This window comes from Mustelus asterias, chromosome 11 (assembly GCF_964213995.1).
Source record: "Mustelus asterias chromosome 11, sMusAst1.hap1.1, whole genome shotgun sequence".
Classification (NCBI taxonomy): domain Eukaryota; kingdom Metazoa; phylum Chordata; class Chondrichthyes; order Carcharhiniformes; family Triakidae; genus Mustelus; species Mustelus asterias.
Window position 1 is genome coordinate 63085339 of NC_135811.1, and position 21617 is coordinate 63106955.

Here is a 21617-nt window from a genome sequence, read left to right on the forward strand (position 1 = left end):
GGAGCGGTTGGTCCCTGTTGTGTGGACTCATAAGGAGGTAGAGGAACAGTTTCCCCTCTCCATTGCTTTTCTTCTAACACTTGGTTTTGTTTCTCCAGTTCCCTTACTCGGGATTCTAATTCTCTAATCTTTTCTTTATCTTCACTCCACTTCTTCGTAGAGGTGACTACTTGCTCAATTAGACCAGCTAACTGATGTATTAACAATACTCCTATCTTCTTTGCCTTGTTTCTCTTTTCTTTATCTCTGCTGTTCTAAGGTCTGAGAAGTATCCCAGCCATCCTTTTGCATCCTCTTTATTATTGCTTGCCTGTCTGTCACGTACACTTCAATGAGAACTTGCAGATCCCCTCTTTACTTCATTATCTGCCATTTCGCAGACTTCACTACCCCCGGTCACTATTACCACCTTGGCAACATGTTTTAGGCACCATACAGCCACGATTACTCCCGAGTAAAGTGTGCTCTCTACCGTAGGGACTTCACTACCCATGGCCACTATTACTACTCTAGCACCGTGTTTCACTACCGTCTCAGGGTTTCAATTTATACTCACGGCTTCCACTATTACCACCTCGGCAATGTGCTTCTCAACCGGAGTCCGGTTTAGGTCAGAGTTGATCAGCTCCTTTTCTGCCCCGCTTTTACAACATTGACAGTCCAGTACCCAATTTTACAAACTTTCATGCAAACAAGTGGCAACTCTGCGTTTGTTCGCCACTACAGAGTTTGATGTTAATCGACCTCTGCCACTTGTGCTTCACAATCCTAAGTGCCCTTGGTGCCTCTATGCCCACTTCAATTTCTGACCTTCGCGTGGGGGATTTCCCCTCTTAACAACCGGTCTAAGGCTGGGTGTTTGAGACAGGCACTACCTTGTCCTCTTGTCGGTCAGCACAAGTCACAGTTACTTATCACTATCAGCAGTTAGTACTTATCATTATATCATATACAACAATACTTATTACTACAAATACCCCTTAGGTTTAACCCCTTGCAAACTGTATTCTTGACCTTGTCTGACTCGCACAGATTCAGTGATCTTTACCCCGGCTTTCCGATCGTGGCCAATCGATCGGAGCTTACCAGCTTACCAGTAATAAGATCCTGCTGACTACGCCAATTGTTGTGGGAAAACCACCGGAGTCAGACTGGAGGTTCAACAATACAGTTTTATTTAACGAAGCTTTGTGGAGAAAGGCACTGGCACTCCACAGTACATTAGCAGCTACCTTCTCTCAATGATACAATAGGAGTGGTTCATTTTTATACTTTTCAGACAATGGATAGTCTGGACATTAGCCATTTAACACATCGTTATAGCTGAGTAGGATCAATAGTTTAACACATCGTTACAGCCAGACATAAACAGACATTGGCTTTTAACATTGCATTGTTTCATAGAATGGATACATTTCCTCCTTCAGTGACTATCAATGACTTAGTTTCCGTCTATACATACAGTAATTGGTTTTCCTGCATTTATGTATTCCCGTTCCCATTTATGGCTAATCTCTTTATTTGTCCTTATTGTCCTAGGTCTGTCCTTATCTCAAAAGTGCCTCAAGCCCTCACTGGTTTCCTGTAGTTTCTGATTTCTGCATGTTTAACTTTAAATAACTGTCTGTCCTGCATGTTTTAATTTCAAGTAGCTGTCTGCGCTAAAAGTCAGTGCCTGCTTAATGTCTCTTTCCCAGGTAACCTTTTTATGTGCCAGGCAGCCATTTTATGCATTAGATATCCATCTTTATGTTTTTTCCCACTTCACCTATTTACATCTATCTGCGCAATTAGTTCATCCACTTTATTGCAAATGCTCCATGCATTAAGGCACAGAGCCTTTAAGCTTATTTTTTTAACATTGTTTGTCTTGCTCCCAAAATTTTTCTCTATAACCCTGTTTGAACTTTGTCCTTGTTTCTCTGTGTAACATCATGTTGCCTGATTCTGCAATACTCTCCTGTAGATTATCATGCATGTAAGACATTCCAGCTGTGCTATTCTGTCCTCCTTTCCTAACAATAGCTTGAATTTATATAGCGGCATTCACACAGTTAAATTTCGCAAGGCGCTTTGCATAATCAGACAAAAGTTGACTTATTTTATGCTCAATTCACTTTTCTTATTCCCTTTTCTACCTTTTGTTTTTGTCCTTGCTCCCTCCTTCTCTGACTCCTTACATAGGTTCCCATCCCTCTGGCATATTAGTTTAAACCCTCCCCAATTACAATCCAGAGATTACCAACTTGTCCACCTTTAAGGTTCTGCTTCTTAATTTGATGCCAGACTCCTCATACTGACTGTGCAAAACCTCCTTCTTTGCCCTGCCTAAGTCATTGGTACCTACCTGACTTGATCCTCTCCATCCCCGAGCAGTTGTCCTGGACCCTGGCACCAGGTAGGTAACAGCCATTTGGATTTGCACACTTTGCTGCAGAGAATGTTTGTTTCTATTCCTTCGTGGGACCTGGGCATTGCTGGATGGGCAGCATTTATTGCCCATCCCTAGTTGCCCTTGAACTGAGTGGCTTGCTCAGCCATTCCAGAGGCCAGTTGAGAGTCAACCACATTGCTGTGGCTCTGGAATCACATGTAGGCCAGACCAGGTATGGATGGCAGGTTTCCTTCCCGAAAGGACATTAGTGAACCAGGTGGGTTTTTCCGACAATTGACAATGGTTTCATGCTCATCATTAGATTCTTAATTCCAGATATTTTTCATTGAATTCAAATTCCACCATCTGTCGTGGGTGGTATTTGAATCCAGGTCCCCAGAACATTAGCTGAGTTTCTGGATTAATTGTCTAGTGATAATACCACCAGACCATCACCTCACCTAAATTCCTCTGACTATCCTCTCCCCAACAACCACTACATTCCCTTTTGCTCCCCCCACTTGAATGGCTTCCTGCACCATGGTACTGGGGCCAGTCAGCTCATCCACCCTGGAGCTCCCATTCTCATCCAAACAAAATGAAAGAACCACAAACCTGCTAGACAGTTGTAAGGACCAAGGCTCCTGTACTCGTGCCCGCTGAGTCCCCTTACCTGCCTCTCTTGCAATCCTCCTGTCTCAGAACACTGACCAAATCAGAAGATCCTGTCCAAAGGGGTGGGACTGCCTCCTGCTACATTAATGTCTTTCTCCTTTGCCTTGTATTTGCTTTTTGATTTGAAACATTTTCCCAAATTTGATCCATGTAACTTTCCTCCTCCCTGATGCCTCGCTGTGTCTGTAGTTTAGCTCCAGCTCACAAACTCTGAGCCCAAGCTGGTCAAACTTCAAACACTGCAGATGTGTTTGCCGGAAGCAAACTGGCATCCAGGAATGTCCACGTGCTACAGCTGTGACACATCACCTGTCCTGACATCCTTAAGATTTTCTAATTCAATTCAATTCACTTTCTAATTCAATTCACTTTCACTTAACCACTTATTGGAAATCAGGGTCGCAGGGAGTCAGAGCCTAACCAACAGGCACAGAGCGCTAGGCAGAATACGCCCAGAACGGGACGCACATCCATTGCAGGGCTTATACTCACAAACTCACACACTTGCACTCACACACAAATATACACATAGACACACACAAACTGAGGGCCAATTTAGCATGGCCAATCCACCTAACCTACACCTTGGGTTATGGGAGGAGACTGGAGCACCTGGAGGAAACCCAAGCAGACACGGGGAGAATATGCAGACTCCACATAGACACGGGTTTGCATGTGTGTGTGCCATATCTGTGTGGGTGTGCGTGTATCTGTGTGTGTATCTGTGCGACTCTGTGCAACTCTGTGTGAGTGCATATTGGTGTGAGCATGTGAGTGTGTGAGTACATGATTGTGTGCATATCTTTGCGTGTGCATATATATGTAAGTATATGCATGTGTGTGAAAGTTTGCGTATCTGTGAGTGTGTGTACATGACTGTGTGTGGTGTGTATGCATGTGTATCTGTGTATCTGTGTGTGTATCTACATGACTGTGTGTTTTTGATTTGATTTATTATAGAACATAGAACAGTACAGCACAAAACAGGCCCTTCGGCCCACGTTGTTGTGCCGAGCTTTGTCTGAAACCCAGATCAAGCTATTTCCTCCCTATCATCCCGAAGTACTCCATGTGCCTATCCAATAGCTTCTTAAATGTTCCTAAAGTTTCTGACTCCACTATCACTGCAGGCAGTCCATTCCACACCCCAACCACTCTCTGAGTAAAAAACGTACCTCGGACATCTTTCCTATATCTCCCACCATGAACCCTATAGTTATGCCCCCTAGTTACCACTCATAGAATCATAGAATCATAGAAACCCTACAGTGCAGAAGGAGGCCATTCGGCCCATCGAGTCTGCACCGACCACAATCCCACCCAGGCCCTACCCCCACATATTTTACCCGCTAATCCCTCTAACTTACGCATCCCAGGACTCTAAGGGGCAATTTTTTTTAACCTGGCCAATCAACCTAACCCGCACATCTTTGGACTGTGGGAGGAAACTGGAGCACCCGGAGGAAACCCACGCAGACATGAGGAGAATGTGCAAACTCCACACAGACAGTGACCCGAGCCAGGAATCGAACCCGGGACCCTGGAGCTGTGAAGCAGCAGTGCTAACCACTGTGCTACCGTGCCGCCCACTCCATTCACCCGAGGAAATAGTCTTTGAACGTTCACTCTATCTATCCCCCTCATCATCTTATAAACCTCTATCAAGTCTCCTCTCAACCTCCTCCGCTCCAAAGAGAAAAGCCCAAGTTCCCTCAAACTTTCCTCATAAGACCTACCCTCCAAACAAGGCAGCATCCTGGTAAATCTCCTCTGTACTCTTTCCAGTGTCTCCACATCCTTCTTATAGTGAGGTGACCAGAACTGCACACAATATTCCAAATGTGGTCTCTCCAAGGTCCTGTACAGTTGCAGCATAACCCCACGGCTCTTAAACTCAAACCCCCTGTTAATGAACGCCAACACACTATAGGCCTTCTTCACGGCTCTATCCACTTGAGTGGCAACCTTCAGAGATCTATAGATATGAACCCCAAGATCTCTCTGTTCCTCCACATTCTTCAGAACCCTACCTTTGACCCTGTAATCCACATTTAAATTTGTCCTACCAAAATGAATCACCTCGCATGTCAGGGTTAAACTCCATTTGCCATTTTTCAGCCCAGCTCTGCATCCTATCTATATCTCTTTGCAGCCTACAACAGCCCTCCACCTCATCCACTACTCCACATATTATTGTCACATGTATTAACATACAGTGAAAAGTATTGTTTCTTGCGTGCTATACCGTTCATAGAGAAGGAAATGAGAGAGTGCAGAATGTAGTGTTACAGTCATAGTTAGGGTGTAGAGAAAGATCAACTTAATGCAAGGTAAGTCCATTCAAATGTCTGACAGCTTCAAAAGTCTGACACCAGAAAGAATGCTTTCTATGGTGCATCTGTAAAAGTTGGTGAGAGTCATAGCTGACATGCCAAATTTCCTTAGTCTTCTGAGAAAGTAGAGGTGTTGGTGGGCTTTCTTAACTATAGTGTCGGTTTGGGGGGAACCAGGACAGGTTGTTGGTGATCTGGGCACCTAAAAATCTGAAGCCCTCGACCCTTTCTACTTTGTCCTCGTTGATGTAGACAGGGGCATGTTCTCCTTTACGCTTCCTGAAGTCGATGACAATCTCCTTCGTTTTGTTGACATTGAGGGAGAGATTATTGTTGCTGCACCAGTTCACCAGATTCTCTATCTCATTCCTGTACTCTGTCTTGTCATTGTTTGAGATTCGACCCACTACGGTGGTGTCATCAGCAAACTTGAAAATTATGGATAGGTGTGATAGATTATGGATAGGTGTGTGGAGGTCGCAGGGTAGTTGTCATGGGTGACTTTAACTTTCCAAATATTGATTAGAACCTTTATAGGTCGAATAGTTCGGATGGGGCAGTTTTTGTACAGTGTGTGCAGGAGGGTTTCCTGACACAATATGTGGATAGGCCGACAAGAGGTGGGGCCACATTGGATTTGGTACTGGGAAATGAACCGGGCCAAGTGTTAGATTTGGTTGTGGGAGAGCACTTTGGAGATAGTGACCACAATTCGGTGTCTTTCGTTATTGCAATGCAGAGGGATAGGGCCGTATGGCAGGGCAAGGTTTATAATTGGGGGAGGGGTAATTATGATGCGATTAGGCTAGAATAGGGAGCATAAGATGGGAACAGAAACTGTCAGGGAAAGGCACAAATGAAAAGTGGAGCTTGTTCAAGGAGCAAATACTGCGTGTCCTTGATAGGTATGTCCCTGTCAGGCAGGGAGGAAATGGCCGAGTGAGGGAACCATGGTTCACAAAAGAGGTTGAATGTCTAGTCAAGAGGAAGAAGGAAGTGTATGTAAAGATGAGAAAACATGAGAAAAGCTCTGGAGGAGTACAAAGAAAGTAAGAAAGAACTCAAACGGGGAATTAGAAGAGCAAAAAGGGGTCACGAAATGTTCTTGGCAGACAGGATTAAGGAGAATGCCGAGGCATTTTATTCATACGTTAGGAACAAAAGGATTGTCAGGGAAAAAATCGGACCTCTCAGGGACAAAAGTGGGGAATTATGCTTGGAGCCCAAAGAAGTAGGGGAGATCCTAAATGAATACTTTGCGTCGGTATTCACAAAGGAGAGGGATGTGTTGACTGGGAGTGTCTCGGAGGGGAGTGTTGAACCGTTGGAGAAAATCTCCATTACAAAGGAGGAAGTGTTAGGTTTGTTAGAGAATATAAAGACTGACAAATCCCCAGGGCCTGATGGAATCTATCCAAGGCTGCTCAGGGAGACGAGAGATGAAATCGCTGGGCCTCTGACGCAAATCTTTGTCTCGTCACTGGACGCAGGTGAGGTCCCAGAGGATTGGAGGATAGCTAATGTGGTCCCGTTCTTTAAGAAGGGTAGGAAGGATAACCCGGGTAATTATAGGCCGGTGAGCTTGACGTCCGTGGTGGGGGAGTTGTTGGAGAAGATTCTTAGAGATAGGATGTATGCGCATTTAGAAAGGAATAAACTCATTAACGATAGTCAGCATAGTTTTGTGAGAGGGAGGTCATGCCTCACTAACCTGGTGGAGTTTTTTGAAGAAGTGACCAAAATGGTTGACGAGGGAAGGGCCGTGGATGTCGTCTATATGGACTTTAGTAAAGCGTTTGACAAAGTCCCTCATGGTAGGCTGGTGAAAAAGGTTGGATCTCATGGGATAAAGGGGGAGGTGGCTAGATGGGTGGAGAACTGGCTTGGTCACAGAAGACAGAGGGTGGTAATGGAAGGGTCTTTTTCCGGCTGGAGGCCTGTGACTAGTGGTGTTCCGCAGGGCTCTGTATTGGGACCTCTGCTGTTTGTGATTTATATAAATGATCTGGAAGAAGGTGTAACTGGGGTGATCAGTAAGTTTGCAGACGACACAAAATTGGCAGGACTTGCAGATAGTGAGGAGCATTGTCAGAAGCTACAGAAGGATATAGATAGGCTGGAAATTTGGGCAAAGAAATGGCAGATGGAGTTCAATCCTGATAAATGCGAACAAAGAACAGTACAGCACAGGAAACAGGCCCTTCGGCCCTCCAAGCCTGTGCCGCTCCTTGGTCCAACTAGACCAATCGTTTGTATCCCTCCATTCCCAGGCTGCTCATGTGACTATCCAGGTAAGTCTTAAACGATGTCAGCGTGCCTGCCTCCACCACCCTACTTGGCAGCGCATTCCAGGCCCCCACCACCCTCTGTGTAAAAAACGTCCCTCTGATATCTGAGTTATACTTCGCCCCTCTCACCTTCAGCCCGTGACCTCTCGTGATCGTCACCTCCGACCTGGGAAAAAGCTTCCCACTGTTCACCCTATCTATACCCTTCATAATCTTGTACACCTCTATTAGATCTCCCCTCATTCTCCGTCTTTCCAAGGAGAACAACCCCAGTCTACCCAATCTCTCCTCATAGCTAAGACCCTCCATATCAGGCAACATCCTGGTAAACCTTCTCTGCACTCTCTCTAACGCCTCCACGTCCTTCTGGTAGTGCGGCGACCAGAACTGGACGCAGTACTCCAAATGCGGCCTAACCAGCGTTCTATACAGCTGCATCATCAGACTCCAGCTTTTATACTCTATACCCCGTCCTATAAAGGCAAGCATACCATATGCCTTCTTCACCACCTTCTCCACCTGTGTTGCCACCTTCAAGGATTTGTGGACTTGCACACCTAGGTCCCTCTGTGTTTCTATACTCCTGATGACTCTGCCATTTATTGTATAACTCCTCCCTACATTATTTCTTCCAAAATGCATCACTTCGCATTTATCCGGATTAAACTCCATCTGCCACTTCTCCGCCCAATTTTCCAGCCTATCTATATCCTGCTGTATTGCCCGACAATGCTCTTCGCTATCCGCAAGTCCAGCCATCTTCGTGTCATCCGCAAACTTGCTGATTACACCAGCTACACCTTCTTCCAAATCATTTATATATATCACAAATAGCAGAGGTCCCAGTACAGAGCCCTGCGGAACACCACTGGTCACAGACCTCTAGCCGGAAAAAGACCCTTCGACCACTACCCTCTGTCTCCTATGGCCAAGCCAGTTCTCCACCCATCTAGCCACTTCTCCTTGTATCCCATGAGCCTTAACCTTCTTAACCAACCTGCCATGTGGGACTTTGTCAAATGCCTTACGAAATCCATATAGACGACATCCACGGCCCTTCCTTCATCAACCGTTTTTGTCACTTCCTCAAAAAACTCCACCAAATTTGTAAGGCACGACCTCCCTCTTACAAAACCATGCTGTCTGTCACTAATGAGATTGTTCCGTTCTAAATGCACATACATCCTGTCTCTAAGAATCCTCTCCAACAACTTCCCTACCACGGACGTCAAGCTCACCGGCCTATAATTTCCTGGGTTATCCCTGCTACCCTTCTTAAACAACGGGACCACATTCGCTATCCTCCAATCCTCAGGGACCTCACCCGTGTCCAAAGAAGCGACAAAAATTTCCGTCAGAGGCCCAGCAATTTCACCTCTCGTCTCCCTGAGCAGTCGAGGATAGATGCCATCAGGCCCTGGGGCGTTGTCAGTTTTAATGTTCCCTAAAAAACCTAACACTTCCTCTCTTGTAATGGAGATTTTCTCTAACGGGTCAACACCTCCCTCCGAATTATGCGAAGTGATGCATTTTGGTAGAAATAATGTAGGGAGGAGGTATACGATAAATGGCAGAACCATAAAGGGTGTAGATACGCAGAGGGACCTGGGTGTGCAAGTCCACAGATCCTTGAAAGTGACGTCACAGGTGGGGAAGGTGGTGAAGAAGGCATATGGCATGCTTGCCTTTATAGGACGGGGCATAGAGTATAAAAGTTGGGGTCTGATGTTCCAGATGTATAGAACGTTGGTTCGGCCGCATTTGGAATACTGCGTCCAGTTCTGGTCGCCACACTACCAGAAGGACGTGGAGTCTTTAGAGAGAGTGCAGAGGAGGTTTACCAGGATGTTGCCTGGTATGGAGGGGCTTAGTTATGAGGAGAGATTGGGTAAACTGGGGTTGTTCTCCCTGGAAAGACGGAGGATGAGGGGAGACTTAATAGAGGTGTATAAAATTATGAAAGGCATAGATAGGGTGAACGGTGGGAAGCTTTTCCCCAGGTCGGTGGTGACGTTCACGAGGGGTCATAGGTTCAGGGTGAAGGGGGGGAGGTTTAACACAGATATCAGAAGGACATATTTTACACAGAGGGTGGTGGGGGCCTGGAATGCGCTGCCAGGCAAGGTGGTGGAGGCGGACACACTGGGAACGTTTAAGACTTATCTAGACAGCCATATGAACGGAGTGGGAATGGAGGGATACAAAAGAATGGTCTAGTTTGGACCAGGGAGCGGCGCGGGCTTGGAGGGCCGAAGGGCCTGTTCCTGTGCTGTATTGTTCTTTGTTCTTTGTTAACAAGATTCAGTTGGGTTCATTGAGGGTTACAAGTTAGCAAGGAATCAGCTGAAAAAAGGGCTTAGGAGAGCTAGGAGGGGGCATGAGAAGTCCTTGGCGGGTCGGATCAAGGAAAACCCCAAGGCTTTTTACTCTTATGTGAGGAATAAAAGAATGACCAGGGTGAGGTTAGGGCCGGTCAAGGACAGTAGTGGGAACTTGTGCATGGAGTCAGAAGAGATAGGAGAGGCGATGAATGAATACTTTTCTTCAGTGTTCACCAAGGAGAGGGGCCATGTTTTTGAGGATGAGAGTGTGATACAGGCTGATAGGCTGGAGGAGGCAGATGTTCTGAGGGAAGATGTATCAGCAATTTTGAAAAACCTGAAGGTCGATAAGCCCCCTGGGCCAGATGAGATATATCCTAAGATTCTTTGGGAGGCAAGGAATGAGATTGCAGAGTTTTTGGCTTTGATCTTTGGGTCCTCACTGTCCACGGGGATAGTGCCAGAGGACTGGAGAGTGGCAAATGTTGTTCCTCTGTTCAAGAAAGGAAATAGGAATGACTCTGGTAATTATAGGCCGGTTAGTCTTACTTTGGTGGTCGGTAAGTTAATGGAAAAGGTCCTGAGGGATAGGATTTACGACCATTTAGAAAGATGCAGCTTAATCCGGGATAGTCAACACAGATTCGTGAAGGGTAAGTCTTGCCTCACAAATTTGATTGAATTTTTTGAGGAGGTAACTGAGTGTGTCGATGAAGGTACAGCAGTTGATGTCGTTTACATGGATTTTAGTAAGGCGTTTGATAAGGTTCCCCATGGTCGGCTCATGAAGAAAGTAAGGAGGTGTGGGACAGAGGGAAATTTGGCCGATTGGATATGTAACTGGCTATCTCATAGAAGACAGAGGGTGGTGGTGGATGGAAAATTTTCAGACTGGAGACCAGTTATCAGTGGTGTACCACAAGGATCAGTGCTGGGTCCTCTGCTATTTGTGATTTTTATAAATGACTTGGAGGAGGGGGCTGAAGGGTGGATCAGTAAATTTGCGGATGACACCAAGATTGGTGGAGTAGTGGATGAGGTGGAGCGCTGTTGTAGGCTGCAAAGAGACATTGATAGGATGCAGAGCTGGGCCGAAAAATGGCAGATGGAGTTTAACCCTGATAAGTGCAAGGTGATTCATTTTGGTAGGACAAATTTGAATGTGGATTACAGGGTCAAAGGTACGGTTCTGAGGAATGTGGAGGAACAGAGAGATCTTGGGGTTCATATCTACAGATCTCTGAAGGTTGCCACTCAAGTGGATAGAGCCGTGAAGAAGGCCTATCGTGTGTTAGCGTTTATTAACAGGGGGTTGGAGTTTAAGAGCCGTGGGGTTATGCTGCAACTGTACAGGACCTTGGTGAGACCACATTTGGAATATTCATAGAAATCATAGAAACCCTACAGTGCAGAAGGAGGCCATTCGGCCCATCGAGTCTGCACCGACCACAATCCCACCCAGGCCCTACCCCCACATATTTACCCGCTAATCCCTCTAACCTACGCATCCCAGGACTCTAAGGGGCAATTTTTAACCTGGCCAATCAACCTAACCCGCACATCTTTGGACTGTGGGAGGAAACCGGAGCACCCGGAGGAAACCCACGCAGACACGAGGAGAATGTGCAAACTCCACACAGACAGTGACCCAAGCCGGGAATCGAACCTGGGACCCTGGAGCCGTGAAGCAGCAGTGCTAACCACTGTGCTACCGTGCCAATAATTACCATTATTGTGTGCAGTTCTGGTCACCTCACTATAAGAAGGATGTAGGAGCACTGGAAAGAGTGCAAAGGAGATTTACCAGGATGCTGCCTTGTTTGGAGGGTAGGTCTTATGAGGAAAGGTTGAGGGAGCTGGGGCTTTTCTCTTTAGAGCGGAGGAGGTTGAGAGGCGACTTAATAGAGGTTTATAAGATGATAAGGGGGATAGATAGAGTGGATGTTCAGAGACTATTTCCTCGGGTGGATATAGCTGTTACTAGGGGGCATAACTATAAGGTTCGTGGTGGAAGATATAGGAGAGATGTACGAGGTAGGTTCTTTACTCAGAGAGTGGTTGGGGTGTGGAATGGACTGCCTGCTGTGATAGTGGAGTCGGACACTTTAGGAACTTTCAAGCGGTTATTGGATAGGCACATGGAGCACACTAGAATGATAGGGAGTGGGATAGCTTGATCTTGGTTTCGAAAAGGTTCGGCACAACATCATGGGCCGAAGGGCCTGTACTGTGCTGTACTGTTCTATGAAAATCGAATGTGAGTTTGTGTGTCAGAATGTCTGCACATATTTGTGTGTGTGTGCATATCTCTGTGCGTGTATTTGTGTGTATGGGTACATGTGTGTCTGTGTATCATTGGTGTTAATCTGTGCATACGTGTATGCGCGCGCATATGTGTGTGTGCACGCGTATCTGCGAGTTTGAGTGTCTGTGTGTGTGTCCGTGCGAGAGTGTATGCATCTGTGGTGCATGTCAGTATTTGCGTGAGTGAGTGTGCATGTACAGTCTCTGCATGCGCACAGTCTCTAGGTGCAGGGGGGACTGTATGAAGCCATCAACAAGTGCCTCAAAGTTTTCCAGGAAGGGCTTGGAAATATAAAGACAGCCAAAGCTAAGATGCTACACTGAAGGATTTTAGAGTGAAACCAGTTCCATTCTTCCTATTGCAAAAAGTAGAATTGGAACTGGAATGTCTGGAAAAGCTGCGCATAAAAAGACCATACAGTTTGCAGAGTGGGCCACACCCATTGTTCCTGTCCTTAAGCAGACGGATTTTGTGGAAACTATAAGCTTACTGTCAATAGTATTTCTAAACTTGACAGATACCCCATGCCCCGAATTGAAGACCCCTGTACGCCAGGTTAACTGGAGGCCAAGCATTTTCGAAGTTGGACCTGAGCCTTCCCGGAAGTAAGTAACAATGAATACGCACAAAAGGCCTATACCAGTACACTCGCCTGCGCTTTGGAGTCTCGTCTGTATGCACCATTTTTCAATGGATCATGGTGAACGTACTCCAGGGATTACCCCAAGTGGCGGGATATCTGGACAATGTCTTGGTCATAGGAACTTCGGAACACGAACACCTAGCAAACCTGGATGAGGTCTTACGGTGATTCTCAGAGATCGGGGTGTGCCTATAAAGGGAAAAATGTGTCTTCCAATCAAGTGCTGTGACCTATCTGGACTATTGGGTAGATGGCAAAGACCTTCATCTGGTGGAGGACAAGGTCAGCACCAACTCCAAGGAACCCCACGGAATTGAGATCCTTCCTGGGGTTAGCGAATTATTACGGGAAGTTTATTCCAAATTTAGCTTCCGTACCTACTACGGGAACATCAAAGGTGGTCTTGGGGTCGCCATATTTGGAGGCTTTTCCATTTTGAGCCAGAAAGGACCTGACTGGGTTGCACATGGTTGGAGAGATGGAACAGAGAAGCCCATTGTGTATGCATCCAGGACCCTCTCCGACACGGAGCAGGAGTGTTCCCAGATCGAGAAAGAGGGGTTGGCAGTCGTCTTCGGCATTAAAAAGTTCCATCAGTACGTCAACAGGAGACACTTTATCGTCGTAACTGATCATAAACCATTGCTGGGTCTTTTTAAAGAAGACAACGCGATACCGCCCTATTGCTTCTGCTCGGATACAGCATTGGGCCTTGTTACTGGCAGCCTCCTCCAACGGGAGAATCCGACAAAGAAAGTCATACATTGTTGGTCTGAGGAATCAGATGATCTCCCACAGGACTGCTTAGTCAGTGGACTGGTCAGTATTTAAAAACTCTACGACCAGCCTGAATGAGTACGCCACTACAGTAACTGACTTCATTAGTAAGTGTGCAGAAGACTGTGTGCCAAAGAAGCAAATCCATGTGTTTCCCAACCAGAGACCATGGATGAACAGGGATATCCACTGCTTGCTGAAGTCTGAGGCATTCAAGTCAGGCGACCCTGACCTACACAAAAAATCCAGATATGATCTAAAGAGATCCATCAGAGATGGCAAAATACAATACCAGACCAAGATAGAGTCTCAGGCTAGCTACACGGAGTCCCATCACCTAATGGCAAGGTCTGCAAGACATAACAAGGCTGCAAGATGAAGGTATGTAAAATCGCCAGCACCAATGCACCTCTCTCCGATGAGCTCAATGCATTCTATGCCCATTTTGAGCAAGAGGTCAGCGAGAGCACACCCTCCATCTCGGAAGCCTTGGAGGAACCTGTATCCGAGGTCACCATCGCAGACTTCAGATCAGCCTTCTCGAAAATCAACCCGCGAAAGCGACTGGCCCTGATGTGGTACCCAGACAAGGTCTCAGATACTGCGCGGACCAGCTAGCGGGGCTTTTGGCAGACATCTTTAACCTCTCTTTACAACAATCAGAGGTCCCTATCAGCTTCAAGAAGGTGACCATCATCCATGTACTACAGAAAAGCCAAGCAGATAAAAGCAAAATACTGCGGATGTTGGAACCTGAAACAAAAACAGAAAATGCTGAAAAATCTCAACAGGTCTGACAGAGAGAATAGATGTGGAGATGCTGGCATTGGACTGGGGTAAGCACAGTAAGAAGTCTCACAACACCAGGTTAAAGTCCAACAGGTTTATTTGGTAGCACAAGCCACTAGCTTTCGGAGCGCTGCTCCTTCATCAGGTAAGTGGGAGTTCTGTTCACAAACAGGGCATATAAAGACACTTTACAGTTCTTTACAGTGTACAGAGAGAATAGAGCCAATGTTTCAAGTCTAGATGACCCTTCGTCAAAGCTGAAAGCAAAGAAAATCAGCAGAGAGTTATACTATGAGGGTGGGGGGGGGGGGTTTGCTATAATTGGTCAAAGGGAATGTAAATGAGGATAAAGACGGCTGACCGAGGAGTTACAAGTGTCCATTAAATGATCAGAATGTGTGAATGGCAGAACAGAGATACAAATGGCTCTGCCTGAGAAATGTGGCAGTTGCCCTGAAACGAGGGGTGGGGGCGGCAAGAAGGAGAGCTGGAATTGAGAAGTGGAAAAATGGAAGTGGGAATGAAGGCTGATAATAATGGATGCATGAGATGAAACACCAGGATGGAAATGGGAAGTAGTGATGGTGCACAGGGTGAAAAGGACAAACGGAAATTCTGTCAGAAAGAAGAGCAGTACTTCTTTAGGCAAGGCATTCCTGGAAGAGAAGTGGCAGTGAGTTAACACTTAAAGGCAAAATACTATGGATGCTGGAATCTGAAACAAAGACAGAAAATGCTGGAAAATCTCAACAGGTCTGACAGCATCTGTGGGGAGAGATGGCTTTTGCTACCAAATAAACCTGTTGGACTTTAACCTGGTGTTGTGAGACTTCTTACCAAGAGAATAGAGCCAACGTTTCGAGTCTGGATGATCTTTCGTCAGAACTAAGAGCAAAGAAAATCAGCAATACTATGAACCAGGCAGCATGCCTTAAAGACTATCGCCCGGTGGCTCTGACATCCATCATTGTGAAGTGCTTCGAAAGGTTAGTGTTACGACACAGAGGTTAATCTTCTTTACCTTGTGTCGTAATCTGTTCCAATTATTTGGGAAGGTGTTGATTGTTCCTAATTAATGGTTAGAGGACCATTTATATAAAGGCCCGACACTCGATTTAAATGAATAATTAACAAGGTATTTTATCTAAATAACCAGGAACTGTAAATAAACAAGTAATATATCAATTAAGGCACAGTTTGATTGAAATGCTGCTCAGATGATACAAGGAACATTCATAACCAAAGCAGTAATAACAGAATTTTAGTCACTCTCAAAGAAAATATACAACCAGGTCTTGATGACAGTAAGAAGTCTCACAACACTAGGTTAAAGTCCAACAGGTTTATTTGGTATTATGAGCTTTCGGAGCGCTGCTCCTTCATTAAGACTCAGCGCTCCGAAAGCTCATGATACCAAATAAACCTGTTGGACTTTAACCTGGTGTTGTGAGACTTCTTACTGTGCCGACCCCAGTCCAACGCCGGCATCTCCACTTGATGACAGAAGACAGAGGGTGGTGTAGAGGGTTGTTTTTTAAACTGAAGGCCTGTGACCAGTGGTGTGCCTCAGGGATCGGTGCTGGGTCCAGTCATTTGTCATTTATATTAATGATTTGGATGAGAATTTAGGAGGCATGGTTAGCAACTTTGCAGATGACACCACGATTGGTGGCATAGTGGACAGTGAAGAAGGTTATCTAGGATTGCAACAGGACTTTGATCAATTGGGCCAGTGGGCTGACGAATGGCAGATGGAGTTTAATGGAGATAAATACGAGGTGATGCATTTTGGTAGATCGAACGTAGTTAATGGTAGGGTGATAGGGAGAGTTATAGAACAAAAAGATCTAGGGGTACAAGTTCATAGTTCCTTGAAAGTGGAATCACAGGTGGACAGGATGGTGAAGAAGGCATTCGGTATGCTTGTTCTCATTGGTCAGAACATTGAATACAGGAGTTGGAACATCTTGTTGAAGTTGTACAAGACATTGGTAATGCCACACTTAGAATATTGTGTACAGTTCTGATCACTCTATTATAGAAAGGATATTATTCAAATTGAAAGACTGCAGAAAAGATTTACTAGGATGCTACCGGGACTTGATGGTTTGAGTTGTAAGGAGAGACTGAATAGACTGGGATTTTTTTCCCTGGAGCGTAGGAAACTTAGGTTAGAACTCTTATAGAGGTCTATAAAATAATGAGGGGCATAGATCAGCTAGATAGTCATCATCTTTTCCCAAAGGTAGGGGAGACTAAAACTAAAGGGCATAGGTTTAAGGTGAGAGGGGAGAGATACAAAAGGGTCCAGAGGGGCAATTGTTTCACACAGAGGGTGATGAGCATCTGGAACAAGCTGCTAGAGGTAGTACTAGAGGCGGGTACAATTTAGTCTTTTAAAAAGCATTTAGACAGCTACATGGGTAAGATGGGTATGGCATGGGCAGGTTGGACTTCCTATGACTCTATGAGGTTTTATAGCGTTCGGGAGTTTTGGAGTTCTTTGGTAGTTGTCCATTGTCTGTAAGTGCTGTTTGCTTTGGTACTTTTCGCTGATTAGATGGTTATTTATCTTAAGAGCTATATGAAGCTGGCAGAGTTAAGAACTAACTACTCCAGTTGATCTAACTGTCTTTACCTGCTTCAGGTGGTTGGGCCCTGCTTCTAGTTGAACTCCTGGATCAACCCCTGGTGGAAATGAACTCAAGGCAGTTGAGTTCCTCTTTTATAATCCTTATGACCTATCAACATTCCTGTACTCAGATTGGCCTGAGGTTGACAACAATAGCCAATTCAAATCTGATAGGTTCCTTCTAGCTGAGTGTCTTCTTTAAACTCAGGCTAACGGAATGCAAAAACCTGCAGAGCCAGTTACCAAGGCAACCCTGATGCTTTTGGTCTCAAACAAATGTTGCAACTTAGAGTCTGTGTGTACTCTGCATTTTAAACATCTCAGCATTGAACAAGACTAGCTTTTGAAGGCACTGACACAGCCAGCTTTTAAAGGGACCACACACTGTTGTTTCCCCTTGTTGTGAAGTTAATGTTTGTAAAATTATAAACATTATAAATACTGGTAAAGTGCTAAGCATTTGAATCGCATCAGCCTATCGGATTTGAATTTGGTGCTTTAATAACCTGTAAACCAATCCTATTGTGCGAATTTTGCTATGTCATCAGGGGTATAAATGCCACCGCTCCCAGCTCCAAAGGGCTAGAAGCCACAAGAAGACCGCCTGCCAGCAGCCTGCCACACCTTAACAGCTAGACAGAGAGACACAAGACAGACAGCTCTCAGCCAGTGTAACAGCCACATTTTGTGTCTTTGAAAGAAAGCCTCATTTCATCTCAGAAGGACACAAGAACAGAAGCACAGAAGAAGATTCTGGGAAGATGACAAACCCGATTGCCATTTGAGAGTGGCTATAAAAATTCTATTTTCTTTTTGTTAATAAGTGGGAATGGTAATTTTCTAAACAGCATTCCATGAGAATAGTGTTTTATTCAGTTTGTTAATAGTTTAGTTAACCTGTTTACTGTTAGTTAGAAAATAAAGTGTTACTCGTTTCTTTTACAGAGAGAGTCCCAGGGAATTATTTTTGATTGAACCACTAAAAATTGCTGTAGGTAGATTGTACTATTTCTCACATACTCTTTAAAAGATTATGAAAGGGAGGTATTTATCTCTGGGTGGTTAAGTATTAGTACTGAGAGAGAAGATTACCCTCCCCTTCGTAACATCCTCGAGTATTTTATATTTTTTACAGACATTCTGTACATCTTTATAAATTCACAACAGTTACTCATGGCATGAATCAATTCCAGCCTCCCAGATGTCCTGGATCCACTACAGTTAGTCTACCACCACAACAGGTCCACAGCAGACGCCATCTCCCTGGCCTTATACTCAACCCTGGAACACTTGGACGCAAAGACACCCTATGTCAGACTCCTATTTATTGACTACAGGTCAGCCTTCAACACCATTATTGTGACAAAACTCATCTCCAAACTCCATGGCCTGGGGCTTGGCTCCCTCCTCTATGACTGGACCCTAGACTTCCTAACCCACAGACCATAGTCAGTAAGGATAGGCGACAACACCTCCACGATCATCCTCAACACCAGTGCCCCACAAGGCTGTGCCCTCAGTCCCTGACTAAAGTCCTTATATACCTATGACTGTGACCAAATTCCCCTCCAACTCGATTTTCAAGTTTGCTGATGACACCACTGTATTGGGTCGAATCTCAAACAATGATGAGATGGAGTACAGGCAAGAGATAGGGAATCTGGTGAATTGGTGCAATGACAATAATCTCTCCCTCAATGTCAACAAAACAAAGGAGACAGTCATCAACTTCAGGAAGCATATAGCAAAACATGCCCCTGTCTACATCAATGGGAATGAAGTGGAAATGGTTGAGAGCTTCAAGTTTCTAAGTGCCCAGATCACCAACAATCTGTCCTGGTTCCTCCATGCCGATGCTATAGTTAAGAAAGTCCACCAATGCCTCCACTTTCTCAGGAGGCTAAGGGAATTTGGCATGTCAGCTACGACTCTCACCAATTTTTACAGATGCACCATAGAAAGCATCCTTTCTGGTTGTATCGCAGCTTGGTGTGGCTCCTGCTCTGCCCAAGACCCCAAAAAACTGCAAAGAGTCATGAATGAAGCCCAGTCCATCATGCAAACCAGTATCCCATCCATTGACTCCGTCTCCACTTCCCACTGCCTATGAAAAGCAACCAGCATAATTAAGGACCCCTCGCACCCTGGACATTCTCTTTTCCACCTTATTCCTCAGGACAAAGATACAAAAGTCTGAGGTCACATACCAACCGACTCAAGAACAGTTTCTTCCCTGCTGCCATCAGACTTTTGAACGGACCTACCTCGTATTAAGTTGATCTTTCTCTACACCCTAGCTATGACTGTAACACTACATTCTGCACTCTCTCCTTTCCTTCTCTATGTACAGTATGCTTTGTCTGTATAGCGAACAAGAAACAATACTTTACATTGTGTACTAAGGCATGTGACTATAATAAATCAAATCCTAGAGCACTGCCAAGGGACTCAGATAGCTAATGCCGATGCACTGAGTCGCCAGCCATTACCCATAAACCCGGCTTCGTTACCAGCTGTGGAAGAGGTCGCGATGACCTTCAATTTGTTGGGACACCTTGCCAGTGTCTGCGAGGCAAATCAAGTCCTGTCTAAAACATAGAATATTACATGGGGGATTCAGAGGGCAGCCCTCAGATGAAATAAAACACTATTTGACAAAGAAAGATAAGCTCATGTTGCGGATGGCACCATCCTCTGGCGTTCTCACATAGTTGTCCCTCGCGCAGGGCGATGTCCAATATTTATGGAATGACCCTCTGGAATCTCGAAGATGAAAACGCCAGCCAGGTGTTACATATGGTGGTCCAGCCTTGATCCAGACAGTACCAACTTGGCCAGACAGTGTGAGCCATGCCAAGAGAATCAACCCCCACTCCCTTAGCCTTCCCCCTACTTCCATGGGAGTAGCCCGGTAAGCCCTGGGTGTGAGTGCATGTGGACTTCACCGGGCTTTTTATGGGCTCCATGTTCTCAATTATGGTTGACATGCACTGCAAATGGTTGGAGATGCATTGTATGAATGCCACCACTTCCCATGCTACCATTGAGAAACTACGACAAAGTTCCTGCATGCACGGGATACCTGAGGTCCTGGTCTCTGACAATGCCTTTACTAGCATTGAGTTTCAGACCTTCATGTTTTTCAATGGAATCAAAGGCACAAGTGTGATGGAATATTCTCCACTTGCCTGGATGGGTGCTGCTCCAATAACATTCAAGAAGCTTGAGTGTTGTTGGAGCAGCACAAAGCAGCCCCGCTTGATTGGCACCACATCCACAAACATCCACTCCATCACCGACGCTCAGTAGCAGCAGTGTGTACTATCTACAAGATGCACAGCAGCAATTCACCAAAAATCCTTAGACAGCATCTTCCAAACCCACGACCACTTCCATCTAGAAGGACAAGGGCAGCAGATACATGGGAACACCACCACCTGTAAGTTTCCCTCCAAGTCACTCACCATCCTGACTTGGAAACATATCGCCGTTCATTCAGTCGCTGGATCAAAATCCTGGAATTCCCTCTCTAACGGTATTTTGGGTCAAACCACAGAACACTGACTGCAGCGATTCAAGAAGGCAGCTCACCACCACCTTGTCAAGGGCAACTAGGGATGGGCAATAAATGCTGGCCAGCCAGCGACCCCCATAGTGGCTGGGATGTTGCCGGGGGGGGTGTGCTGGAGATGGTTCTGTGGTCGAGGCCATTCCATGGGGTGGGGATGGTTCCATTTTTAACTGTTGGTATCGTGCCTGGCCTGTCAGAGTGATGCCGTGGGGCCATTCCATTATTTTTTAAACAGGTGCTGAAAAATATGGCGGAGGAAAGTGCCCCTGGGACCAGCTACATTCATGCCATTTTCCCGCCAGCTGTCACTCTGCAAACATTGAAAAATTCCACCGTTTGAGTGTATACTTGCTGCTTCCTACTTACTGCAAATGGTTTCTGTACAGTGTCCCAGTCATCCCCACTGTCGTACGGAGTCGCTTTACTTTCTTATTTTCCTTAATATGTTGCAGAATAACAGTCAGAGTAGCTGCACAAAGATGGGCCGACCGAAATGAAACAATGCTGCAGATGTGTTTCACAGCAATTACATCTTCCTCAGATGCCTCGATTTCCAGTTTCTTCAACAGCTCCTTAGCATTCTCCAGACCTCTGTGAAAACTGAACAATGACAATGTCAGCATCTGCTTAACACTGATTGCAACATGATTGTGTGGAGAATGTAACCGGGGGGGGGTGGCGCAGGAGAAGGTAACTGAGGGGGAGAGAACGTAACTGGGGGGGGGGGGAATGTAACTGAGGGGTTGAGAATGTGGTCTGGAGGTCAGTGGGCAGGAGCAGTGGTCTGGAGGTCAGTGGGCAGGAGCAGTGGTCTGGAGATCAATGGGCAGGAGCAGTGGTCTGGAGGTCAGTGGCCAGGAGCAGTGGTCTGGAGGTCAGTGGGCAGGAGCAGTGGTCTGGAGATCAATG

At 45.7% G+C, this 21617-nt stretch overlaps 1 protein-coding gene across 1 annotated transcript in view; it reads right to left on the reverse strand.

Annotated features, from left to right (window-relative positions):
• LOC144500252 (hexokinase HKDC1-like) overlaps positions 1–21331 on the reverse strand; it is a 127903-nt gene extending 106572 nt beyond the window's left edge. The window contains exon 1 of the mRNA XM_078222928.1: positions 21075–21331. Coding sequence (XP_078079054.1) covers positions 21075–21331 — 257 coding nt within the window. The remainder of the gene's footprint in view (positions 1–21074) is intronic.
• Between the last annotated feature and the right edge of the window lie 286 nt (positions 21332–21617).